General features: G+C 44.5%; 1 protein-coding gene across 5 annotated transcripts in view; it reads right to left on the reverse strand.

Annotated features, from left to right (window-relative positions):
• LOC121286767 (F-BAR domain only protein 2-like) overlaps positions 1–27588 on the reverse strand; it is a 55715-nt gene that overhangs the window by 9857 nt on the left and 18270 nt on the right. For 4 of the 5 annotated variants that reach the window (XM_041203802.1, XM_041203804.1, XM_041203801.1 and 1 more), the window contains exons 2-21: positions 20855–20946; positions 20313–20384; positions 16878–17019; positions 16478–16630; positions 16154–16258; positions 14903–15001; positions 13607–13772; positions 13478–13522; positions 12720–12792; positions 11477–11501; positions 10930–10987; positions 9617–9795; positions 8985–9009; positions 8382–8444; positions 7502–7553; positions 7038–7126; positions 4603–5001; positions 3452–3564; positions 2199–2322; positions 953–1064 (exon numbers count right to left, since the gene is read on the reverse strand). In XM_041203802.1, coding sequence (XP_041059736.1) covers positions 953–1064; positions 2199–2322; positions 3452–3564; positions 4603–5001; positions 7038–7126; positions 7502–7553; positions 8382–8444; positions 8985–9009; positions 9617–9795; positions 10930–10987; positions 11477–11501; positions 12720–12792; positions 13478–13522; positions 13607–13772; positions 14903–15001; positions 16154–16258; positions 16478–16630; positions 16878–17019; positions 20313–20384; positions 20855–20946 — 2186 coding nt within the window. The remainder of the gene's footprint in view (positions 1–952; positions 1065–2198; positions 2323–3451; positions 3565–4602; positions 5002–7037; positions 7127–7501; positions 7554–8381; positions 8445–8984; positions 9010–9616; positions 9796–10929; positions 10988–11476; positions 11502–12719; positions 12793–13477; positions 13523–13606; positions 13773–14902; positions 15002–16153; positions 16259–16477; positions 16631–16877; positions 17020–20312; positions 20385–20854; positions 20947–27588) is intronic. The other variant, XM_041203803.1, reaches the window with a different exon arrangement.

Here is a 27588-nt window from a genome sequence, read left to right on the forward strand (position 1 = left end):
GAGCTCTGGAATTCCCTCCCTCTCTCTCCTCCTTTAAAACACTCCTTAAAATTGACCTCTTTGACCAAGCTTCTGGTCACCTGTCCCAATATCTCCCGAGGTGGCTCAGTGTCAAATGGTTTTTAAATAATCTCTCATGAAGGGCCTTGGAACGTTTTCCCATATAAAAGGTGCTTTATAAATTCAAGTTGCTTTGATAGTTTTGATGCGTCAAAATGAAGTTTCCCATTGAGCAGCAGACACCTGAAACTGCGCTCCTCTCTACATCATTACCGAACACGTTAATGTAGCAATATCCTATTGCAAAGCCAACCTGCCCCTACAGGAAATTTTTTAAAATTTGCATCTCCATAGCATCTTACATGATCTCAGGACATCCCAATGTATTTTTTCCCACAAGTATAGGCACTGTTGCATTGTAGTAAATGAAGAAACACTTTGCACACAGCAAGATTCCACAAACAGCAATGAGATAAACACATTATCTGCATTAGGTGTTGTTTAAAGGGATAAATATTGGCCATGATACTAGAGAGAATGCCCCTGCTCTTCTTCAAAATAGTCCTAGGAAACCTTTTCTGTCTGCCTGAGAGGACAGACAGGGCCTCAGTTTAATACCTCAGTTGTACGACAACACCTCTGACAGTGCAGTACACCATCAATACTGGCACTAGGGGTAACAGTGTAGATTATGGGACTCAAGCCCCTGGATGAAACTCAAACTCAATCTTCTGACTCAGAGGGAAGAAAGGGAGAGCACTACCCACAGTCACAATTGATGATTACATTTGTAATTGCTTTAATTCGAAAAAAAAGTCTGAAAAGTCTGAAATCTGTAACACAAGGATGGAAACATCATCTTTTGTCAGAAGTACTTGTGCAAGTCCATGTTTGGTCTAATAAGTCCCTGTTGACAGTTATCCAATCTTTCTGTACTGATACCCACACTTACTTTGCAAAGTCTCCACCCCTGAAGTATGCATCGATACATTCTGTGAATGCAGCTGCAATGGGCAAGGCTTCGTGATTGCCTACAGTCACTGGGCTCGGTCCTCGGGAAATACCTGGTGGAAAAAATAATCAGTATCATCACCTTCAGGAAGATTTTCTGAAGGAATCCAGGGACAACATCAAAACTACAAGCCATACAACTTCTAATCATCAAACCATTTAGACTGTGACCACATACGGTGATGCTTTCATTTTATCCACTGAGTTACTGCCCCTCAACACCACTTAATCCAGTGTGGTAGATATTTCAAAAGTTTTGTTGGGTGCTTAGTATGAAATCCACCTTGGTATCATCGTACTCAATGATGGCTGAACAGTTGGTGCTCAATTCTCAAAATAGCAACATGCACATGCGCGCACAGTTCTCAAAGCGATTAAACCTCCTGACTGAGGTTAGAGTAGCCACAACGAACCTTAGATCATTGGGTCGTCAACTGACCCCATCTAACAGACCTACACAAGTGGCGAAAGAAAGCCTTTATCTCTGTAGCACCATTAACAACCTTAATGTCCCAAATGCTTTACAGACAAACAAGTAATTTACTGTTGTAATGTAGGAAATGTAGCAGGTAATTTGCACACTGCAAGTTCCCACAAAGAACAATATGATAATGACCAGATAATCTGTTTTAGACAAAAACAAAAAAACTGCAGATGCTGGAAATCCAAAACAAAAACAGAATTACCTGGAAAAACTCAGCAAGTCTGGCAGCATCGGCGGAGAAGAAAAGAGTTGACGTTTCGAGTCCTCATGACCCTTCGACAGAACGTTCTGTCGAAGGGTCATGAGGACTCGAAACATCAACTCTTTTCTTCTCCGCCGATGCTGCCAGACCTGCTGAGTTTTTCCAGGTAATTCTGTTTTTGTTTTGAATCTGTTTTAGACGTTGGGTAAGGAAAATATCAGCCAGGACATCAGAACTTCCCTGCTCAACTTCCAACAGTGGCCATGAGATTTAAAAAAAATATACTCGAGGTGGGAGACAGGGCCTCGGTTTAATGTTTCTTCTGACAATGCAGCATTCCCACGGTACTGCACTGGGAGTGTCATCCTGGATTATGGGCTCAAGTCTCTGAAGTGGGACTTATACCTTCTGGCTCAGAGACTACTAACCCCTGAGCCACAACTGAAACACGACAACACCATGGACTCTCCCTCACACGATCAGGAGTAATTCACCACGTACATGAGGCTGGAGTGGAGGCTCGATTTCGGCAGGAATGTGTTGTCGCTGCTTCATCAACCTGACTCAGGGCAGCTGCAGGGGGAGAACTCGGAGATGTCACAGTCGATGGACTGACAGACCTGGACTGAAGGGAATAAAGGATTTAATTAGTTTATAAAAATAGCCACAGACCATTAAAACTGATCACAGATTGAACTTTCCAACAAAAAAAGTTGAAAGATAAAAGCAAAATACTGTGGATGCTGGAAATCTGAAACAAAAACAAAAATAGCTGGAAAAATTCAGCAGGTCTGACAGCATCCGTGGCGAGGAATACTAAAAAGTTGAAAGATGTGTGAATAAGTTACTATAGAAAGACCTTCAATAAGAGGGGGAGAAAGGATTTTCTTTCTATAATGCCATTCAGATCTTCAGGATATCCCAAAGGGCTTTGAAGGCCAACGAAGTCCTTTTGAAGTGTAATCAATATTTCCAAGTCGGGATTGCAGGAACCAATTTGTGCACAGCAAGCTCCCATAACAGTAATGAGATAAATGACCAAATAATCTATATTAGAGATGTTGGCTGAGGGATAGATATTAACCCCAGGACACTGGGGAGAACTCATCTGCTGTTCTTCAAATAGTAGCCAGGGGATCATTTACATCCACCTGACAGGAGATATGGGATCTCAGTTTAATGTCTCCTCAATGATGGCACCTCCAACAGTGCAGCACCCCCTTCAGCACTGCACCGGGAGCGTTAGCCTGGATTATGTGCACAAGTCTCTAAATTAGGACATGAACCCATGACCTTGTGACTCAGAGGTAAGAATCAAGATGACACATAAGAAATTAGTTCATGTCTGTGGGAATTGAGGATAAGAAAACAAGCAGAACTGGGACTCATCAAATAAAAGCATGACCTCTTACTGTTCCTCTCTATAGTTGCTACCTTTTAAGCAGTTGAACAGTTCAGTCCATTCAGAAGGGATGGAATCAACTACAGTGGACATTGCTTTGTGATGGTGCACTCAAAATCAGGATGGTTATTAGCCAATCACATGTTTTGTTGCCTTTGTAGCAACAGGAATATCCTTAGGCAAAGGATCAGCATTGGGATTGCACACACTAAGGGTGGACAGGAAGGAGTTTTAATCCATTGGTATTTCATATAAAGGAAGTGAAAGGGAAGGGATTTGGTCCATTGGGTTTCTATACTTTGATCAGCTGTTTGCGGAGTGGAAATGAGTAAACAACCGAGTCCGTACATACTTCATCCATTCCTTCGAGCGGAATGGGGAAAAGTTTCTTTTTTGAATGACGGCGAGGAGGAGCAACAGGTGCCGGCTCTCTGACTGAGGCCTCAGCTTGAACATTGGGAATTCCTGTGGATACAACCAGATACATTAATTCAACCCAACTGGAAAACTAGATGTGACAATATACTACTGGATGTTTGATGAGGACAGTGTAGAGGGAGCTTTACTCTGTATCTACCCTGTAATGTACCTGTCCTGGGAATGTTTGATGGGGACAATGTAGAGGGAGCTTCACTCTAACTAACTCAGTGCTGTACTTGTCCTGGGAATGTTTGAAGGGGACAGTGTAGAGGGAGCTTCACTCTGGATCTAACCCAATGCTGTACCTGTCCTGGGAGTGTTTGATGGACACTAGGTGCCTGAAATCAAAGTGATCCACTCTCAGCAACAACACTTTATTGAGTAAACTCTTCCCCCTCCAATCAGCTTACTTGCAACAGACAGGCAGCGACTCGCAAATGTATTTTAGGAAAGGACATTGGCCATTTCCACCAGTCTCGATCCAGTCCCACACCAAGGTGGCCACCGCTTCTCTGCCCTCTAGTGGCACAGCAAGTTTCTCAGTATCAAACTTTGGATTCCACACAATGGGAATGAAAGGGGTTTGTACCATTGGATTAAGCCATGAAGGCAGTTCACCACCACCTTCTCTGGGCACAGAGAGACAGGAAATAAACATCAGGCTTGCCTGTAATGCCCACATCCTGAGAATGATTTGTCTTTCCAGAAATCTGGATGAATTTGAACCAAAGTGGTGGGGGGGGGGGTGCTTTGTCTCACCGGTTACTTCATGCAAGAGACACTGCAAAGGAAAAAGGTTTTCATCCCTTTCGCAAGTCTCCACTGTAGCACTAAACTAAACAGACTAGGTGGCCAGAGGTTAGATTTATAATCTGGGGGGCTATTGGGGCACAACAATGGCCACTGCCTTCCAGACAAGCCAGGGGGAATACTGCTCCTGATCAGTGGCCTTCTAACAGAACTGGAGATTGGCCGTGACCAGACCTGTAACCATATAATACTCTTAGGAGACAAAGGGAGAAAGCGGTACTTTTTCTTTGGGTCAGGCAAGGAAAACAATGTTAGAAGCAAAATACTAAAGACCTGTAGCAGGTGTAGCAGCCATCACATGGAGAGCTGGGGTAGAAAGGTCAGCTTCAGAGCATGGGTCCACAGGAGACTGTTCTCTCTCTGCAAGAGGAGGATCATGGCCTTGATCTGAATTGAGCTGGAGATCCGTAGAGGTTTCCTCATTTGATTTCAGGCTACAAACAGGATGAAAGGAAGTTTCATTGCAGGTTGGGGAGAAGTTGCTGAGTGGGAGTGAGACTGGAGGTGTAACAGTCTGGGGGGTCCAAGGCCTGGACTCAGGAGATGGTGAGGAACCATTAGTGGTTGGGAGGGAAGGAGAATCAAGGCCCGAATCTTCAACAATTTCGAGTCCGCTGGAGCCAGTCGGAGCGCTCAAAGACAGAGGGTTCACATTGAGTTGGTTACACTGGGCTGGAAAGAAGAGGGAAGTCTTTTAGTGACAGCAAGCCATTAGCATCACAGAATAGATAGACGAAGCTCACCCCATCCATCAACTTAAACATTCATTCCCTCCATCACTGATGCAAAGTAGCAGCAGTGTGCACCATCTACAAGAGACACTGTGCAACTCACCAAGGCTCCTTAGACAGCACCTTCCAAACCCATGACCTCTACCATCTAGAAGGACAAGGGCAGCAGATACATGGGAACACCACCACCTGGAGGTTCCCCTCCAAGCCACTCACCATCCTGACTTGGAAATATATCGCTGTTCCTTCACTGTCGCTGGGTCAAAATCCTGACTGTCCCTCCCTAACAGCACTGTGGATGTACCTACACCACATTGACTGCAGCAGTTCAAGAAGGCAGCTCACCACCTTTTTCTCAAGGGAAATTAGGGATGGGCAATAAATGCCAGCATGCCCAGATCCCGATAATGAATATTTAAAGTTATTTGTTATTTCTTAACTGTCCATTCAGAGAAATTTGTCAATCCACCCCAGCACTGCATGAGAACAGATGCCTGTGTTTTGCTCCGAATTCCAGTCCAGATTTTAAAACTTTTGAAGCTCCTGGTGTTGAAGCCAAATTGGAAATGTTCTTTCTCTGGTGACATGAGCATCTGGCCGGTCTCTACATAGGAGTCAAGCAAAACATAAAACTTTGAACCAACTCATCCTAGTCAGATGTTATTTGTGTGTATTCCAGAGAATTACTGGTAGAAAATTAAAAAAATATTTTAAGGGAGGGAATCAAATTGATTGAGCATAAAGGTGCATATGAAAAGATTTATGAATGCTGAGTACTTGGGTTTAATTGCATTATCTGCTCCACATTAAATAGCAAAGCACATTGTAAAACTGGGACTGTTAGCAATCTGTCATTGGGTAGAAGAAATAAATCTTATAACAATATCACTGGTATAAAATATGCCCCAGTCCTCAATGATGCCACACTCCTCATTTTGCATTGTAAAAAAGGGCAGAATGACCAATCACTGATGGGTCTAACAAAAAAAGATTTAAAAAATCCCTTAATTGTTAATTTTCTAAGAAAGAAAAACCAAAAAGATTGAAGAGTTTGTGTCCTTGTAGGTGTAGAGTTTTTGTATCTTCATGCTCTTCCCTGGGTGATTGTTGTGAAGGATTTGAAGGCTGATTCACAATCTGACAGTCATGAACACACACCTTCCAGGGCTGTGACCATCAGCCAATGGTGTGTTATAGTCTGATAAAGTAGAAGGATTTCCTGGCCTCCTACAGCCCATTCCATAATGGGCCACTCACACCCACTGGATACGAGAATCCTATTGGATTCAGAGACAGAATTCCCAGCTGGAGCTCAGGCCTCCTCTCGTCAGTGCTGGCTTGAATGGGGTTTAAAGCCGGGATCTTCTGATTCAGAGGCAGAGATGCTAATCATTTTTATTATTTAACAATTCAATTAATTTGCATTAAGTCCACAGGGAAAAAAAATGGACCTTATGCAGATGGGATTTTATTTGTTACACTTCTGCCCAACTTTGCTGCTTTATGAAGATTAATTTAATTTTTTAACCATCAAAATGTCACAAAATGAGATCTTGGAATCCACAACTTTTCACCAAGTCCCAAAAATCCACAACTATTCTACAGTTTATATTACAAACAGGCCACTCGGCTCAACTGCTCTGTGCTGGTGTTTATGCCCCACATGAGCCTCCTCCCACACCCGCTTCATCACACCCATCAGCATATCCTTCTTTTCCTTTCTCCCTTGTGTATTTGTCCAGCTTTCCCTTAAATGTATCTATACTATTTGCCTGTGGGAGTGACTTCCACATTCTCACCGCTCTCTGGGTAAAAATGAGTTTCTCCTGTTGGATATATTAGCGATTATTTTATACTTATAGCCCCTAAGTTTTGTTCATCCACACTTGGAAACATCTTCTCCAAGTCAAAACAAACAGGAGGAGGACGAGAGATTGAACGAGAGACTGTGAACAGTCCAAGAGCAAATCCTGTTACCTGCAAGTCCTGGCTTCTCAAACATGGAGTCTAGGGACGGCCCAAAGAGTGGATCCAGAAAGCCGACACCATTCTGGGAGACGATGGTTCTGTTGGAAGAGGATGGGGAGAAAGAGCGACAATATAAATCACAGGTAACCAGGACCAGGAAATATGGGAACCCGGGAACAAACGACAAAAACTCCAGGGGTTAGAATTAGCAGAGAGCCGTTTTAAGTATAAGGAGAGAGTTAGGTTATCAACCCTCCAAAATTGCCCTGGACACTCCAGGAACGAAGGATTAAATCATCAGGACATTGCTGAGAGCAAACCCAGGAGAAGAATTTCAGGATGGGGAGGCGAGTTACAAGTTGGTCTCCTGAAACCAAATCATACCTCATCATGTTTATAAGAACAAAGCTCCAAAAGCCCCTCGCAGCTCTGACACTCACCGAGGGACTGATGAGTATTGGGTGATTACATACCTGCTGGGCTCTGAGCTTGGAGCGGTGAATCGGAATGTCGCTGCTTCAACATCTGGAACAAACAGAGAAACCAGAATCAGCCAGGTGAATTAAAAAAATAAGCGTTCATTCAAGACCAAGGAGCAGCAGAATTAGTCAAGAGTGCTCACTAATGTGCCGCAATCTTAAAGTTTTCCAGGGTTACTCCTGTATAAAAACTGGTGACTGACCTGTAGGTTCAGGGGAGGTTTGAATAGGTCAGTCAGCGGAGCAGTGAGTGTACAGCCAGTCAGCAACAAGGACAGGCATGCACAAAGATAGATTTAAGAAAGAAGTGCATGTGCACCACCACAATGTAACATTGGAGAATCCACAGAGTCCACATACAGCATGGAAAGAGGCCATTCAGTCCACCAAGCTTGTGCCAGCTCTTTGAAAGCGCTATACAAGAGCATTTATAGAGGTTTAATTTTTTTTTAAAAAGGTGAGGATATTTTTCATCAAATATTGTGTCAGTGTTATTGTAACCCAGTAAATAACAAAAGTCTGGCTGAGGTTTGTACAAAACAGGGCATTAGGAAGTATGTTAACCCTCTTGTGCTGGTGCAATTTAACAACAAATAGTTTATCTTAGTTAGGGAAAGGACACACCCACAAACGCACCCACACACGTACGATCAGCTTCAGCAGCTGCCAAACAAGATTAGGTCTGGGAAACTTAATGATCCAACTTGATAAGGGAACTGAGGGAAGGCCTTGTAACTGGTTTCAGTTCTAGTTGAAGAGGTTTTGTGAGTAGTTTAACTTTTCAATGATACAGGCTGGAGATTTGGTGTCTGTCAATCATTATGATGGCTGTGTTAACACACATCCTGCATCATTTCCAAAAACGTCACCTTACCCCTTGGGCGAATTCCCTCAGAGTTCCCTTCCACTGAAAGTGGAGCCAATTGGATCGAGTGCCCTACAGGAGAGAGAGAGTCAGAGATAAAAAGTATATTGGGAATGAGTGTGAAGGGAGTGCCAGATAAAAACGTAGACTGATGGAAACAGCAATTGCTGCTATTGAATTCTGATATAAAACAGAGGCACTGAGAATTATCATTACACAAAGACCATTAACCCTTGTCTGACTAAGCCCTTTCATGCAGTTTCAGGTTTAAACACAACAAAAACAATGGGACTCCTTTTGTTCCTCTTCCCCAAAACAGCTGGAATTGATCACATCTCTCGCTCCATGACTCTCGCTCATGGTCTATCCCAACACCTGGGCTTCATCCTTGTCCTCTCCCCTACAACACAGAATTACACACACACGGACTATAACCACAAGGCCCACATAGGGTCATACAGCATGAAAAGAGGCATTCAGCCAATCATGACTGTGCTAGCTCTTTGAAAGAGTTACATAATAAAGTCCCGCTCCTCTGAAAATATTTTCCCTTCATTACAGATATCAAATCTTTGTGGTAAAAGGTGTTTTGATGGATTGACAAATGCTTACTTGTGGAATTTCGTTTGGATGGAATCTGTAAAATAAAGGGAAGCAAAGAGTAAGTTCGGGCAAAGAGTGAATCCATCTTACTCACTAGAACCTTCCTTCCTTGCTGCAACCTCCCGGGTTTCGGGACCCTCCCCAGCAGCCCCCACCTCAGGAACTCCCTGTGAAGAACATTCAAATTCTGAGGAAAATTCCTAACGCGTAAACAAATGGAGAAAAGTAGGGAATCCAGGATTCCCATAAAGCGCTCTGCCTCTCATCACATGGAACCTTGGGAATGGACTCAATACCTGACTGACCAGTGATGTCAAGTATTCTGGCTGGGCCCACTCCGACCCCACCCTGAACACAATAACTTACTTTAAATAAAAACTAATGTTTATTTTGTTCACTATCGACTAGTTTAACTCAAACTTGGGAGCATGCTTCAGGACTAGGTGCTCATGAGCAACCCTTCCCCCTCAGCAACAACTCCTCTCCCACTAACCACACCTACCCTTCTGCTGCCCCAGAAACCCACCCCCATCTCCTGACCATGCCCCATTTCCCAACACCCCTCCCCCAGCAGTCGCTGTCCATGATCGGCTGCCATGCCCTCCCCATGGTCCCACCCAAAAGGACAGTGAGACACTTACAATTGGATTAGAAGTGAGGACGATATTCCCAATCGATGCCCTCAACTGCTCCACGGATGTTGCAGGGTCATGGGTCCATTCTTTGACCGTCACCGGCTTGATCTCGATGTGGAATTTTCGGGGCTCGTCATCGTCGAAGTCAGAATCACTGGAGGAGCAGGGCTGGGTCTCCCTCTCATGTTCAGGAAAAGTCAAGGAATTCCCAATAGAACTGGGCAACAGGGGGGGCAGCAGCACCAGGGCTGGGTGTGCCAATGCCAACAACCCTCCCTGCATTCCTGGGTGTTCTCTTTCACTGTTACCCCTCCCACCCACCGCCCCACACTGTCCACCCCTCACCCACACCACCCATACCCACCCTCTCCCCCCATCCACCCACCCCCTGGCTTTCCCTGCATTGCTCCCAGTAGTAAACATTAGCTCCTTGTCAAAGTCATTCTCTATTTGCTATTATTTGGCGGTCAAAGTCAACCCCCTTTCAATTCTCACCCCACTGCCCCAAACTCCCCAGCCTCCCTCCAAAAACAGTGAAGAATCTGGTGCCACCCAACATGTTGGATGTAGATACAGTCGGCGGGCTTGAAGGCGAAGGGGCTGGTCAAATCCAGCTGTGGCCTTCCAGCTGCATACCCACCTGCCCTTGCCCCGTAAGAAGCTTTTACAGGGGATGCTGGTGTTGGTCAGCTTGTTTGCCCTTGGGCCTGAAGCCTTTAGGGACACTTAAGGACCTCATCCTGCTCTGGCCACTATTTTACTCATTGTTACCTGCCCTCTTGTCTGTAGCCAATTAACTGCTAACTAACAGCAGGTAGCCCTTCTTGTCCTGGGTGGGATCCCAACAACTTTTTACCTGGGGTCAGCAGGGGATCATGGCACTCCATAATATCCAGCCCAGGGATCCTTTTAGACAGAGGAAGGTTGTTAATGAAGCTTTGTAGTCATTGGCCCAGGTACCACCATTCATGTGATGGCACTCTACTCTATTGGAATTTCTCCCTGCTGTCCTGGGGTCGATATCTATCCCTCAATTTACACCACTAAAACATTATCTGGTCATTTATCTCATTGCTGTTAGTGGATGTGCATAAATTGACTGCTGTGTTTCCTACATTACATTTTATACTTCATTCCTCAGGCAGTAAGTATATCAGCCAATCTCCCCAGATACCAGGGTCAATCTTGAACTAGAGAGCATGTGGGTGGAACTTTCCCTTCCCTGAAGAGTCCAACTGGAGATCAGACAAGTGAGGTCACAGGGCATCAGAGTGCAATAGAACTGCTCACTTGGGAAGGACACACAGAGGCAAGGATATCATTCTGGACAATGTCGGGTCGGATGGTATAACCTTCTTCATCCACCTCAGGAGAATTCTGTAAAACAGAATACATTGGAAAATAGCTGCAAGTACTAGTCTGGTCCCCTGCTACTCCTGCTCTAGAATGTCAGCTTTCTGTTCTGCTGTCTGTGCTGGGCTAAGCCCTGCACTGTTCCACTATTAGCCCTAAACTGACTTATGAAGCCCAAGACTCAAACTACAGGAGCTTTGCTAATGGGCAGGAGTGGCACCCTCTTCCCTGGCACAATTAAACAACGATGTTCAAAATCTGCAGCAGTAGCCAAAAGATCAGAGACAATGAAGGAACTCAGCAGTGGGAGGAGTTCCAGCAACAAGTCACATAAACTTGGGGATCAATGATGGCAGGGAAGGGATGGGGTTCACTGCCCAGTAGTTGCTGTAACACATTGACATTGTTGAATGACAACATATTTGGCCACAACACAAGCTTGAGAGAGATGGGAGCAAAATGAGGAAAGAGTCAAGCTGAGGGGTTGGGTTAATGGAGAGTGTGTCTACTCACAATGGAGTCAGCATCTGGAGAGCCCCTGCAACAAGAGAAAATACAAGAGTTACTGATGGTATAAACATTCCCAGAGAGTCAGATGGCATCACAACTGCTCCCCATTTCCTCCCATCTCATTATGGCCCCCCTCTCACTTCCCCATTTCCCCCCACTTGCCCCCCATTCTCTCCGCACATGGCCCCATTTCCCCCCACTCAGCCCCCCAATCTCCTTGCGCTCCCCCAACTCTCCAGCTTGTGGCCTCTACTTGTCCTGGCCACAAGTACATAATCACCTTATCATCTGGTGGGTTTTATATGGGAGAGAGAGAAACCTTTTCCTCTGATGGAGGAATCCAGAACAAGGGAGAATTTCAACTTCGAGCTAGGAATGAAATCAGGGAGTGTTTTTGTTCCCACACAATGGGTAGTGAAACTCTGGATATCTCACCTTCAAAAGGCTGTCGAAGTGAAGGGTCAATAGGAACTTGCAAGATCAAGATTGATACCTATTAGCCATCTATCAAAGGATATGGAGTTTTGGAGCAGAGGTGAATGCGGTACAGATCAGTCAGGATCTAACTGGGAGAGGAGATTAAGTGGTAGGTAGAGTCCATGATAGGGCAGATTCTACATGGGCTGTGGGAGGTGCTATATGTAGTTTACATACAACCAATGGAAGAAGTATAGAGCAAGGAAATATGGCTATAGAGGCCATATACAGCGGTGGCTATAGGGGTCATATACAGCAGTGGCTATAGGGGTCATATACAGCAGTGGCTATAGGGGTCATATACAGCAGTGGCTATAGGGGTCATATACAGCAGTGGCTATAGGGGTCATATACAGCAGTGGCTATAGGGTCTCTTGAGTGAGGGCTTGCCACTAATCAAGAATAATCAGAACGTTAAAGACCTGTCCCTCTTAGTCCCATAACTCTCCCATCACAAGATCCAACTGTATCCTTCTCACATTGTATTTTCTCCCTTCTCTCCAAGCTCAGACACAGGAGCTGTGCAAAATTCCTTTGAGAATGGCGGAGAAGTATTAGAGATATTAACATTGAGAATTGATTGGAAATCAGGAAACAGCATGAAATGAAAATCACTGGTGTAATGAGATGGGGTCAGTCTCCAGATGGAATGAGACTGATGGGTTGAGCGGCCTGTCCTCACTTTGGGTTTTATTATTAACTGCAGGGCCAAGTGTCTCAGACTCACCACCGTTGACACCGAACAGAATGGCACTGAAGGGGAACTCACGTGGAATCGGTGTCCTTCTCTCTCTTGCCGAGTCCTGGGATCACAAATGATTTCCTTTTGCTTTTCTTTGCAGCTGTTTCACAAGAGATGAAAAGGTCACAATTCTCCAGAGTCAGTCTTTGAACTGAACAAATTCCTTTACAACCTCATAGCCAGCAGCCCCAGCCGATAAACAACTCAAGGCTCTGCCTCACATCAGAGTTAAATGGTGTTCGAACCATGCACCCAACCCACCATGTGACTGCATGCCCATGTGGTCCCAACTCTCAGACCAGGTCTGAGGGTGGAGTTCGTCTCCGGTCTATGCTGTTAACTGGAGCAGGGGTACAGAGGCTGAATTAGTTTCAATTCCCTGGGTTAGGGAGTTTGAGGTACAAATACCCTATAAATCTCTGTCGAGAATTCCTGGTCCAGATCACTACCCAACAGCTGCTGGAATGTATGCGTGTGGGGGAAGAGGAGTTGGAAATGGAGTGACGGCCAAGTTCGGCTGTGATGCCTTCATGATAAAATATCCAACTGATATTCAATATCCTTGACATGCCCAAGGATTCTGTTCCTCAGTGAGTTAGTGCTTTGGAGAGAGGGAGTGGGGCTGAGGGGAAGATAGGAAGATGAAAGGAATTGTTAATATACTCCAGGTGTTGAGAACAGTGCGGTCTCATACAGCACCGTGTGTAGCTCAGTCCCTGGTAGTGGAACTGTACATGTTGGCGGTCAGCACCCTGGGAACAGCAACACAGCAAGAAGTGGCTCACCTTCCAACACCACCTCTGGGTTACATTCCTCAAACTCGATGGGCCCTGGAAATGAGAGGACAGATACAGGAGTCAGACTGAAGCCATACTCTCACTTCAACACTCGCTCACCTCACCTTCTGCACCCACCTTCCTTCTGGCCGGGTAGAAAACACACCCCCGTCACCCGCCTCTCCTTTGGGAATACACTCCCATTACCTGGCTTCTCCTTGCCAGTCCCTTTGGTCAGAGCGTATTTCTGGATCAGGTCCTGCACCCGAATATTCTCCACGTTTTGTTTGAACTCTTCATGAACCTGAACAAGGAAAGCACACATCAGGAACCTACAAGATGCACTGCAGCAACTCACGAGGGCTCATTTGACAGCATCTTCAATACCTGTGACCTCTACCATCTAGAAGGACAAGGGCAGCAGATGGATGGGAACACCACCATCTGGAAGTTCCCCTCCAAGCCACTGCCCATCCGGACTTGGAAATATGTCACCATTCCTTCACTGTCACTGGATCAAAATCCTGAAACTCCTTCCCTAACAACACTGTGGGTGTTCCTATGTCAGGAGGTGGTTCACCACCTATTATCCCAACTCTCTCAACAAATACCCTAAGCTTCCATTTATAATATTGAATTGCATGTGAAGGCTGCTCATGTTTTGTTATCACTTCACTTGATTGTTTGGAGAAAGAGGTTGAGTCTGTTTCATTCTACCCCCCGGCGACCCCTACACTACTGATACTAAATATCACCACAAATAGTTCTACTTTATATATTTACCATTTTCTCTTCAGTTTCCAAAATAAAACTCAAGTGTGAAAGTGCACTGGAAGCAGCAGACAATGACCATGAAACTGAAGATTAGGATCAGAAGACCATTCAGCCCCTCAAACCTTTTTCATAGTTCAATTAGATCATGGCTGATTCATATCTTAACTCGATTCACCTGCCTTCTTTTTCCAAGAGAAAGGAGACCCAGTTTTGTAACCCTTAATCCCCTTGCCCAATAAAAAAATCAACCTCAATTTTGAAATTTTCAATTGAACCCCAGCCTCAACAGTTTTTTTTGGGTATGGGGGAAGTGGAGGCTGCTGCAGAAGAGAGTTCCAGATTTCAATGACCATTTGTGTAAAAGTGATTCCTGTTATCATCCCTGAACAGCCTGGCTCCAATTTTAAGGTGTTGCCCCCTTGTTCTGGACTCCTCCTGCACCCCCTACTCCTGAAACAGAGGAAATAGTTTCTCTCTATCAACCCTATCAACTCCTTTAATCATATTAAACACTTCAATCAGATCATCTTTTAATCTTCTAAATTCTAGGGAACACAAGCTTATTTAATGCAACCTCTCCTCAGGATTTAACTTGTTTATTCTCAACAGCATTTCCTAATCAAATTCTAGCTCAGTCAGAGAGTGAGCAGCAGCACTTACCTGGCCCACCTGAACATGTGTGTCTTCAATGGAGTGCGAGTATGATTTGATCAAACCCTTCATGTGTCTCAGGTGAATCTCTTCAACTTGCTGGAACTTCTGTCGAGTCAAAAATCAGAAAAATAAAATTTTGGGGTGACAGAAACGAGAACGAGATCTCCTGGAGGAACAGAACCGCTCCTGGGCAGAGTCTGGATCCTCAGTAATCTTTTCAGAACCAGGTTCAAGTGTCTTGGCACAGTTTCACACTCCAAGCTTCATCCTCCCAAAATCCCCTCCCCCAGGTATTTCTTTGTGTTATTGAACTTACTTTATTTTCTCCCACTTTCCAAGCTTTGCGCCATCTCTGACTCTCAGGTCACTGGAGTTCCTAAATCCACCTCACCCCACCCCAAACTAAAATTACATTTCCTTTCTGTACATTTTCAATATTCAGCCTAATTCCCTGCATCTGCATGATTACAGAATGCAATCCCACTTCCAAGCGACTGAACCCTACGACAGTATAGCTCCTACAATGGAGTGAGTTCCACATTCTCACCACTCTCTGGATAAGAAGTTTCTCTTGAATTCCCTATTGGATTTCTTGGTGACTATCTTATATTGATAACCTTTAGTTCTGCTCTTCCCCACAAGAGGAAACATTCTCTCTGCATCCACTCCATCAAAACCTTTCATTATTTTAAATACCTCGATTAGGTCACCCTTCAGCCTTCTTTTTCCAAGAGAAAGGAGACCCAGCCTGTCAATCCCTTTCCTGATTTGTAAATCCACATTGCTGATATCATCCCTGTAAATCTTCTCTGTGCCTCTCCAGTGCCTCTATATCCTTTTTATAATATGGCGACCAGAACTGCACGCAGTACTCGAAGTGTGGTCTAACCAAGGTTCAATGCAGGTTCAGCATAACTTCCTTGCTTTTCAATTCTATCCCGCTAGAAATAAAACCTAGTGCTTAATTTGCTTTTTTCTGGCCGTGCTAACCTGTGACACAACCTTTAGTAATTGGTGTACCTGTACTGAGAGATCCCCTTTGTTCCCCTACCCCACCCAGACTCTTGCCTTTCAAGTGCTAAGTAACTCTGTATTTTTCCTAACAAAATGTACTAGTTCACGTTTGTCGGTGTTGACATTCATTCACCAATTATATTCCCATTCTACAAGTTTATTAATGTCCTCCCTTGCGTGAATATTGACTGTCACCCCACACCTGTCCACCCCTCCTGCCAATTTGGCATAATCCGCTCGAACCTGTGCAGCCTCCGCCATCTTCTGCTGGTAGTCAGACCGGGCGGTGCGATATTTCTCAATGCTCGCCTTGTAAGACTCTGCGGCTTTCTTTGATTTGAGTTCAGCCTGTGAGGAAGAGCCAGAATTAATCAGTATCTCAATAAGAGAATGAGGAAAGGACATGCTATCCCAGGAGTGAGAAGATAATCTAAACATTCTCTGGTCTGTATCCATTTAGCTCATTTACAAACTGGACCTCACTTCAACCCAAACCCCAGTGAGAGTCAATTCCTGAGGAACCCAGAAATGTTAACCCTTAAAATGCTGGCGTTTGACACCAGTTACCTTATCGATCTCTTTCTGAGAAGCACCATCCTTTTTCAGCCTGTCCCACTCCAGCCACTTGCTGTGATAATTGTCTTTGCATTTCTGCAGGAGTTGGACACTGGACTGTACATTCTGGACAGCTTCCAGTGTCCCAGACACCTCCTCCTTCGTCTGGTGGGGGCAAGAGAGAGACACAAAAAGAAAAGATATTCCACTGGATCTGTGATTTATACAAAATATCACTGAGGCAGAAACTGTAGACACATCATTCATAATTCCCAGTAACAGAGCCAGAACTGTGTGACATTAAACAACTCCCCACCCACACCCTGACTGTTGACAGGCTGGAGGGGATCATAACAATTGTTCACTGGCAGGCAGAAAGATGATCGGAATAAACCTATGGACCCCTCGTTACCTTTCTGTGCATTTTGATCTGCTCCTCATTGAAGCGGTTCATTTCTTTGATCAAATCATGGAGTTTCCGCACCAGCTCAAAATGACAAAGTGCCAATTTATCAGCCGAGGTCCGAAACACCTCCCACATTGGAGCGAAGGTCCTGAAAGATTCACAGTATTACACTCTGTGTAGCATCCAATTGGCTGCAGCTACAATCTAAATTCAATAGGTGGGGAGCATGTCCTGCCTTAGCGTTTCCATGTGCCCCTGAAGGACACGCTTACCCTAGTAACTCAGCTTATACTGACCACACAACGACCCTGGCGCTCTACCCACGCAATGACCCTGGCGCTCCACCCACGCAATGACCCTGGCGCTCCACCCATGCTGACCACACACCGACCCTGGCGCTCCACCCACGCAATGACCCTGGCGCTCCACCCACGCTGACCACACACCGACCCTGGTGCTCCACCCACGCTGACCACACACCGACCCTGGCGCTCCACCCACGCTGACCACACACCGACCCTGGCACTCCACCCACGCTGACCACATTCAGCTCTCCAGGGATTTCCAGTTCAGTGAATCCAGAGCCGCTCACTGGGTGAGAGCGTCTGATAAGATAAGGTGACCAGGACCCAGCCCAGCTATCTAAAAGTTTTAGGCAGCTGGGAAAGGGAGAGCCAATTCATACAAATAAATACAACACAGACCCCTCACCCTCTGTGCTGATAAAGGGTCAAAGGGTCCCTATCTCACCCTGTATGGGGCAGAGAGAAACTGGCTTTTAGGGTCTTAAAAGAGGTGGCTAATGAGGTAGTAGATGCATTGGTGTTAATTTTCCAAAATTCCCTAGATTCTGGAAAGATTCCATCAGACTGGAAAGCAACAAATATAACCCCTCTATTCAAGAAGGGAAGGAGATCGAAAACAGGAAACTGTAGGCCAGTTAGCTTGATGTCTGTCATAGGGAAGGTGTTAGAATTGATCATTAAGGAGGTTATAGCTGGGTACCAGAGATATTCAAGTTAATTGGGAAGAGTCAACAGGGAAATCATGTTTAAGCAATTTACTGGAGTTCTTTGGAGGAGTAACATGCGCCCTGGATAAAGGGGAACCTGTAGACGTACTGTACTTGGTTTCCAGAAGGCATTTGATAAGGTGCCACATAAAAAGTTATAGTGGAAAATAAAAGCTCATGGTGTAGAGGGTAACATTTTAGCATGGATAGAAGATTGGCTGGCTGGCAGAAAGCAGAGAGTATGCATAAATGGGTCTTTTTCTGATTGGCAGGATGTGATGAGTGGAATCCCACAGGAGTCTGTACTGGGGCCTCAACTTTTTACGATTCATATCAATAACTTGGATGAGGGGAGCAAAGGCATGATAGCTAAATTTGCAGATGACACAAAGATAAGTAGGAAAGTATGTTGTGAAGAGGACATAAGGAGGTTGTAGATGGATATAAATAGGTTGAGTGAGTGGGCAAAAATCTGGCGGACGGAGTATAATGTGGGAAAATGTGAAGTTGTTCATTTTGGCAGGAAAAATGAAAAAAAGCAGAGTATTACTTAAACTGAGAATGACTGCAAAATTCCGAGGTGCAGAGGGATCTAGGTGTTCTAGTGCATGAGTCCCAAAAAGTAAGTATTGTCACATAAAGACAATTACAGCTGCAAATTACTTATGGGCAGATTGAACTTTTTAAAGGGAGACATGTGTGTTTTTAGAAATACAAGCAAGGACATGGAGCAAGAGATGGCTGATAATGTAAGGTGACCACTTTCCACTTTCTGGAAATAATCCTATGTGGATTATACTGACAGACCTGCCCTGAGAGAACATGGAAAGTTGCACCTGAAAAGGTGTCAAGGCCTTCTTCGAGCAGAGCCGCTTGGAAGGGAGATAATAAAGATGCAAAAAAGCAACCGTAATCTCCTGTGGTTGCAGAGACAAACAGCTGATTACCACATCTCAGCAAACATTTAAAATCTATCTCCTGTTGATTCATATCTCAGAATGTATAAAATGGTCAGAGATTAAAGAAAACAGACTCTGGGCACAAGACAATTTTTTTTTTATCCCTTACAGGAATACACAGGGAAAAATGGGCTAAAACGTTAACTGCAGAGCAGTGCTAGTGTACTTTGTGTGTGAAAGCAACAAGTTACCACCTAGTTACCCCTGCAGTTGCAGGTGAAGTCTCACTCTCTTTGTTGCTGGAGGCAAGTCAGCAGAAGTCACAATCAAAAAGGGAATAGGACAGATTCTTCAGCTATCCTGCAGAACCAAGTGTCTCCAAACAAACTGCAAAACTACCAAAGTCAGCTCTACCGGAATCACCCAACTTAACGGCTGCAACATATTGTCATCTATGCCTCATGGACAAGCCAAAGACCGATTCATTTTTAAAAACTTATTTGGACTCTTAATTTCTCATTTCTGACTCATGTTTATCTGTGTTGCGTTTTTATTGTTTTTCTTGGGTTTTTACTAACTAATAAACTTAATCTTTCTTTGACTCAAGAAAGCCTGGTTAAATTGGGTCCTTTTAAAACATTTGGACTGGGAAAAGGTTTTCAAGGGGGAAGGGATCCATTTAAAATTAACCTTGTTGCAACTAGCCGAGGGGGTTGAATAAAGAAGGGGAGCCAGCTCAATCCTCCTCACTTGGGAGGGTAACAAAATTAGGGACCCATTTGAGAAGTTAACAAATTGGGGGACATCGCCCAGGACAGGTCATAACAGTATGCATGTTCAGCAAGTAATTTAGGCAGCTAATAGAATGCTGTCCTTTATTACGAGATGAATTGAACATAAAGGTAAGGATGTTATGCTTCAGTTATACAGGGCATTGGTGAGACCACATCTTACATACTGTGTGCAGTTTTGGTCTCCTGATTTAAGGAATGATGTAAAAGCATTGGAGGCGGTTCAAAGGTGATTTACTAAATTGATACTTGGAATGAGCGGGTTGTCTTATGAGGAAAGGTTGGACAGACTGGGCTTGTTTCCGCTGGAGCTTAGAAGAGAGAAGGGTGATTTGATTGAAATATATAAGATCCTGAATGGTTCTTGACAAGGAGGACATTGAAAGGTTGTTTCTTCTTGTGGGCGAATGCAGAACTAGGAAATATTGTTTTAAAATTAGGGGTCACCCTTTTAGGACAGAGATGAGAAATTTTTGAGGGTTTTGCGACTTTGGAATTCTCTACCTCAGTAGGTAGTGGAAGCGGGGAGAGTATTTTTAAGGCAAAGATGGATAAATTTGTGTTAGGCAAGGGAATCAAAGGTTATCGGGATTAGATAGGAATGTGGAATTTGAAACACAAACAGATCAGCCATGATCTTATTGAATAGTGGAACAGGCTCGAGGGGCCGAATGATCCTCCTGTTCCTATTTCGTATGTTTATACGTTCATTGTGCTGGACAGACAACATGGAACTCACCCCAGCGAACTGTTGGTCACCATCTTGGACAACTTGGACATGGATTTTGAGTATGATTCCTCGATCAGTGCTCTGCAAGATGAGAGCGAAATATTTAAATACTGGGAAATTATTTACAAAATAAAAATACCGTTACTGGAAACTTAATATTTAATTACTTAAGACTATGATCTTAAATGAGTCAGAAGTAGACTGAGCACAGAGCAACCAGACAAAGCCTATATACACTGAGCATGGGTTCCATGCTCACTGGGGTACAGATCCCCATGTACTAACATTCACTGGGATATGGGTTCCACACACACTAACGTTCACGGGGGTATGGGGTCCATGGGACTAATCTAGATGTAGGAGATCTTGGAGTGACTATGGGATATTTGAATGTGAAGGCATCGTGGTATCCTCATGGGGTCCATCCCTGGAGAAGCCTTGGTCCGCTGAGCCATGCAGGAACTGACAGGCTTTAATATTAACTAAGTAAATGGAGAAAGGGTATGGCAGCCAGAGGTGGAAGTACTCAAGGAGTAAGGACCATGTCTTACCTTTCTCTCACAAAGTCAGCCAGCTCTTTGACGGAGATCTGCCCATGTTTCATGTTATGGTAAAGGACGTCAAAACCATTGTTTTTCTCCCCCTGTTGGTGGTAAATAGAGGAGTGTTAGTTCCGCCCCAGACTGCACAGACCAACATCCACCCCACACCAAGCAGACAGAGAAGAGCAATCCAACAAACCCAGAAGCATTTATTCAGGGGAGGGTCACTCGGTGTTTAAATGTTCAGAGTTTCTGTTCTTTAACAGCGTAATGCTCTTAGAGATTACGAACGTAGTTAATGAGCATTTCCCCAAAACCTCAGGTGAAGTAAATAAGTTTCATTAGAATTGGACGCAGGAGATAGAGAGATGGGAAAAAGACAACATTTTCAGTCAAGGAGCCTCATGCAGTGAACTCTGCTGTGGTAGAAACAAAGATTTTGGGTTTCACTCAGAGCTTGTGTTCCTTCAGGTCCATGTGCAGTTTTACTCCGAGCTGGTCACCCTGGGTCACACGACCAGCTTCCTCCACAGCAGCACCCAGTGGGCATCTGTCAGTAACCGATACTGTGACACTTGTGGTAACTCAGCCATTCACGGCAATGATGCTTATAAAAACAGACTTGCATTTCTCCAATGCCTTTCACAACCTCAGGATGTTGCAAAGTGCTTACAGCCAATGAAATACGTTTGAGCTGCAGCCGCTGTTATAATGCAGAAAACATGGTCGCCAAATTGCGAACAGCAAGATCCCAGAAAAATTAATGCAGTACTGACCAGATCTCTCTTCAGTGGCGTTGATTGAGGGGTGAATATTGACCAGGGCAATAGATAGAACACCTCTGCTCTACCTCAGAATAGTTGGCATAGGATCTTAAATACCCACCCGAGTGGGCAGACTAGGCCTCGGATTAACATCTCATCCAAAAGACAGCACTTCGACAGTGTAGCGCCCCATTAGTACTAGCACTGGGATTGCCAGCCTAGACTATGCAATCAGTCTCTAGAGCTGGACTTGAACCCACAACCTTTTGACCCAGAGGCCAGAGTTCAACCCACTAAGTCACAGCTGCCAACTGAGCCTTAGCCCAGCTGGGGGAGACACTTGTGTCTGGATGAAACAAAAACAGAAAACGCTGGAAAAACTCAGCAGGTCTGGCAGTATTGGTGGAGAGAGAAACAGAGTTAACATTTCGAGTCTGTATGACCCTTCTTCAGAGCTGTATGAACTTTGTCGATGTAGATGACCTCACAGTCCTTCCCCCACCCTCTCCTCTCTCTCCATCCTTTGCTGACATTTTATTCAAATCTTTTTTGGCACCCTTCTCAGGAACTGCTTTCTCCTTCTCAAGCATTTACAAATTCAATTTTAGTACCCACTCCCCAACAAAGTTTCTTTCTTAAATGAATTCTTAGATGTGGGCATCGCTGACAAGGCCAGCATTTTTGCACATAAAACGTCCTGTGATGGTGGTTGTGGGCCATCTTAAACCCACTGGTAGTGAGTTTGACATAGGAGAGTGACTTGCAAGGCTACTTCAGAGGGCAGTTAAAAATCTGCAACATTGGTGTGGGACTGGCCAGACTGGATAAGGTCAGCAGATTTCCTTCAGTATTGGAGCATTTGTGATCCAATTGCATTTTTAATGACAATCTGACATCTTCATGGTAACTTTTACTGTTCCAGTACTGAGGGTCTGTTAAACTTCTGGTGTAGTTACAGTTCTTGTTCTGTTTTTTACAAAACACAAGAAAAATTAACCACAAAACTCACTTCCTCCCAGGTGCAGAAACCCAGATTAAGGAAATCAATAATTGTGTACACCTCTATTTTTTAACCCTTCAATGGGTCAATTAAATTCAAAATCTCACTTTGGGTGTTTCACTATGGGTTGCTTGGCCACGGGATTCAAACTCAGCCCCTTAGCGAGGCCTCTCCTTTTCCAGGGGCTTTCTGATAACACAGTGGGTTGCATCCTCAGTTGGCAAGGAGTTCGAGGCTGTGGGCAGGACAGCACTGCATGGAAAATGGGGGTAAATTGGTGGAGAGGCTTACTTCTGCCTTACTGTGCCTGAATTTCACTCCTTTCCCACCTTCCCCACAGGCTGAGTGCCCAGGTCCATGGCCAATTTCCCTCCCGTCACAGATTATTACAGATATATCATACATGGCTGGAGCTTTCAGCTCAGTTTACTGCCATAATCTCTTTGATATGAAGTGATGGAAATATCAGAATTAATATTGGTAACAACTTGTACTTATATAGCATCTTTAACACAGTAAAATATCCTAAAGTGCTTCACAGGAGCAATTATCAAACAAAATGTGACATTGAAACACATACGGAAATATTGGGACAGATGACAAAGATCTTAGCCAAAGTAGGTTTTAAGGAGCGTCTTTGAGGACAGAGAATTAGAGTGAGGGGGTAGTTCCAGAACTTAGGACCCAGGCAGCTGAAGGCACATCTGCCAATGGTGGGAACAGGAGGCCAGAATTGGAGGAGCACAAAATGTCGGAGGGCTGTGGGGTTGGAGCTTGGAACAGGGATAGGGAGGGGGGAGGAAAGAGCATTAGAATTTGAACACATGAATGAGAAATTTAAACATTGAAGCATTGCTGGATTGGGAGTTAACTTAGGTCACCGAGCATAGGGCTGATGGATGAATGGAACTTGGTGCAAGTTAGGACATGAGTTTGATGAGCTGAAATTTACAGAGGGTGGAAAACAGAATTCGGCTATTCCAGTGGACTCATGGCCAAGTCTAACAGTAATAAAGGCATGGATGATGGCTTCTGCAGGAGACTCCCTTCCTAACAGCACCGTGTGTGTACCTACACTACATGGACTGCAACGATTCAAGGCAGTGGCTCACCACCACCTTCCCAGGGGCAATTAGGGATGGGCAACAAATATCGGCTTTGCTAATGATGCTCACATCCCACAAAATAAAAAAGTGAGCTGGGGCAGGGACGGAGACTGGCAATGTTATGAAGTAGGCATTCTCCCCGATTGAGGGGACTTGGAGTTGGATGCTAAGCTCCAGGTCAAGTAGCGTCCAAGGTTATGATAGTCTGGTTCAGCCTCAGAGTGACCAAGGGCAGACCATGGAACCAGTGATTGGGTATAGTGCTGCCAGAGTGCTGTTCTGGCACCTCCTATTTAAAGGCTTTAATATTCACAACTGGATGGAAAACTCTCCCTTGCTGATTGGCCATCTTTATACACCCCACTTGATTTTTCCTTCTACTGATCTCAGTGGAACCCGCTCCATTAATTGTCTGACTGGATTTTCAATCTGTAAGATTGATATTGATTTTAATCCTCACTGCCTCCAATATTGAAGCTACTTTCAGGGAGTTTGGATCATTGATGGCGACAATCAGAACTAGAGGGAAATCCTCTCACAGCCACATAGGCCTACGACGCAGAGGCACCCAGTGTGGAGATCCTGTTGAGTGAATTCTTCTGGTGGTATTATGTGCGATGCAAGGGCAAGTTTGGCCATGAATTCCTGGAGTTTGAGTTCAGGCTGGACAGTAAGAGTTGACTGGAATGTCCGGAGCTCGCAGTGTGGCTATGAATCTGGAGTCTGGGGAGGTTAAGAGGTGGCGGAGGGAAGGCCAGGCCCAGTGTCCCGGGCCTCATGTTGCTGCTGCTGAATGTCCCTGAGTCAATGTACAGCAGCAGCCACAGCAGTAACCCTCCTGTACAGCTCCCTGAGTAAAATAATACAACTCCCTGCACACAGCTCTCTCAGAAACAGGCATTTCAAGATCTTTGAAGCTCAAGGTTCCTGGGATCTAAAGCAACATCAATATCCCCAAAAACCCTGCTGCGTTTTCCTACAGCACATTAATTCCTTGGCTGTGATAGCCTGAGGATGTGAAACACAGTGTAGTGTTTGTATTCCCTGCTGGCAGCTTTACATAGAACTTACAGCACAGAAACAGGCCAGCCTCATCTATGATAGGGTTTATGTTCCGCAAAAGCCTTCCCCCACCCCCAACCCTTCTTGATCATACCATCAGGGTAACCTTCAGCTTCTTTCTTCTTTGTGTGTTTATCGAGCTACTTGAATGTAACTATACTAGAATAATAGAATGGTTACAGCACCAAAGGAGGCCATTCAGCACATTGTCTTTGTGTCAGTTTCTCTGCAACAGCAACTTAGCTAGTCCCACTCCTCCGCCTTTTCCCTGTAGCCCATGTAAAACCTTCTCTCTCAGATAATTAACCAGTTCCCTTTTGAAAACTGCACTGAAAACTGAATCCGACTCCACCACAGGCTCGGGCAGTGCATTCCAGATCCAAACCACTTGTTGCATAAAGAAGTTTGTCCTCATGTCGTCTCTGGTTCTTTTGTTAATTACTTTAGGGTTCTCAACCTTCTTCTAATGGGACAGTTTCTCCCCATTTGCTCTATTCCGACCACTCATGATTTGGAGTGCATCTAACAATCTCCCTCTCAGCCTGCTCTTCTCCCAAGGGAACAGCCCCAGCTTCACCAATCTATCCACATAACTGAAATCTCACCCTCAGAACCATTCTTGTAAATCTTTTCTACAACCTCTCTAAAACCTTCACATCCTTCCTGTTGAGGCTGAACCAATGTTTCATAATTTACTTGCTTTTGTACTCTGTCCTATTTATAAATCCAGGATTTAGTACAGTTTATTTACTGCTTTCTCAATCTGACCTGCTACTTTCAATGATTTATGCACATATACATCCAGGTCCCTCTGCTCCTGCATTTCCTTTAGAATTGCACCGTTCTTCTGACCAAAATGTATCACTTCACACTTCTCCACATGAAATTTCACCTGTCATCTTCCCATTCCACCGCCTGGCTATATCCTCTTGAAGTCCATCATTATCCTCCTCACAGTATGCAATACTTCCAATCTTGCATCATCTTAGATTTTGAAATTGTGCCCTGTACACCCAAGCCTAAGTTTATAAATGTAAATCAAGAAAAGCAGTGGTCCCTCTATATGCCATCCCCCAGTCAGAAGTAAAGTTTTCTGTAATTCATGTTTTAATAGGCTTGAATAAAAAATAATTAAACTGTTGCATAGTGAAATTCTAATGAAAGACTATTAATACATAGGAAAACAATGCAACAGTAGATTTAGAAATGATATGGCCAACACATTTTCTTAGAGCTCCTGCACTCAAAATTTGGTACTATGCCCCTGTCGGCGACATAACTCGACACAGGCTCTTAACATCAGTCTCATGGCCCTTCTCTGCACCAACTCCAGCATTTGAACATGTCACCAGAAATGAGAGATCAGAACTGGACATAACCTTCAAGGTGATTCGGACCAGAATAGGGTCCAGTTTGAGCAGAGTTTGTATTCTCCTGTTGTAACAGGAGATCCAGATTATATTGATTTTGTTGTTAATGTTCTATGTTAATTGGACATGTCCAGCTTCAGGTTGTTACAGGGACCTTTTCAACACCAGTCATGGAGATGTTCGCATTCTATGTCTCCTTCCCATAAGCCATGCCTTGTACTGTGTGTTTGATTCCATCAGATATTAGTCTACCTATTTACACAGTTTGTCCAGGATTGTATAATTACTGAACTGCCACCTCTGATTTCACAGTGTCCTGATTTGATATTGTCTGCAAATTTGACCACTTTGTATTGAGTTTCTGAATCAAGGCCATTGATGTAAATTCACCTCCAGCAGTGGTTCCAGCACCAAACCTTGAGGAATTTGTACTCTTGTCTCAAGATTTTCTTTTATCCCTACTGGCCTGGTGGATTGTATCCTCAGTTTGGATTGGTAGACACATTCACACAAACAGTGCATCAAATAGTGAGTGTGTCACCAGGAATTTCTTGCTTGCAAGCGCTTTCTCAATACCAGTAGAAGGCAGTGTGGGGAGAGAAGTAGGAGAGCATCAAGAACAGATGATAGGCCATCATCAATTGATTGTTCCACAATTCCTTAACCTTTTCCCTCCAAACTCTGGTCAGTGATTAGAAGAATTTTCCACATTAGGGATACTGAAACCATTATTTAACAAGACAGCAGTGACGACTAACACTCAGACTAAGTTTACTGAGGAAAAAAGGATTACTGGGGAGAAAAGGGTTAACTTATGAGATCAGGATACACAGATAGTCTTGCATTCCCTTGAGTATTGAACATTAAGGGGCGATCAATCTGAGGCGTTTAAGATGATCAAAGGAATGATATGGTATAGAGAGAGAGAAACTATTTCTTTTGGTCAGGCAGTCCGGCACAAGGGAGCATGATCCTAAAACGAGAGTCAGTCCGTTCAAGGGTGATGTCAGGAAGCACTTCTTCACACAAAGTGGAAATCTGGAACTCCCCCAAAAAGCCGTTGAGTCTTGGATCAACTAGAGTTTAAGACTGAGACTGAGATTTTTGTTGGGTAAGGGGATTAAGGGTTATGGTTAAGGTGGATAAATAGAGTTAATGTCTAGGTTAGCCATGATCTCATTGAATGGTGGAACAGGTTGAAGGGGCTGAATGGCCTCCTCCTGTTCCTATGCCTCCCTGACTTCCCCTACCATCCTGTGTTGTCCACATGTCCCCTATCAAATACCTCCACTAATTATCCTACTGACCCATTCAACAACTTCTCTTTCTGGTCCCAGCCTGTGTGATCGACACCCCATCTACCATCTTAAAACCTCCCTCCACCATCAATGCACAGTTGCAGCAGTGTGTGTACCATTTACAAGATGCACCTGCAGCAACT

This window comes from Carcharodon carcharias, chromosome 14 (assembly GCF_017639515.1).
Source record: "Carcharodon carcharias isolate sCarCar2 chromosome 14, sCarCar2.pri, whole genome shotgun sequence".
Classification (NCBI taxonomy): domain Eukaryota; kingdom Metazoa; phylum Chordata; class Chondrichthyes; order Lamniformes; family Lamnidae; genus Carcharodon; species Carcharodon carcharias.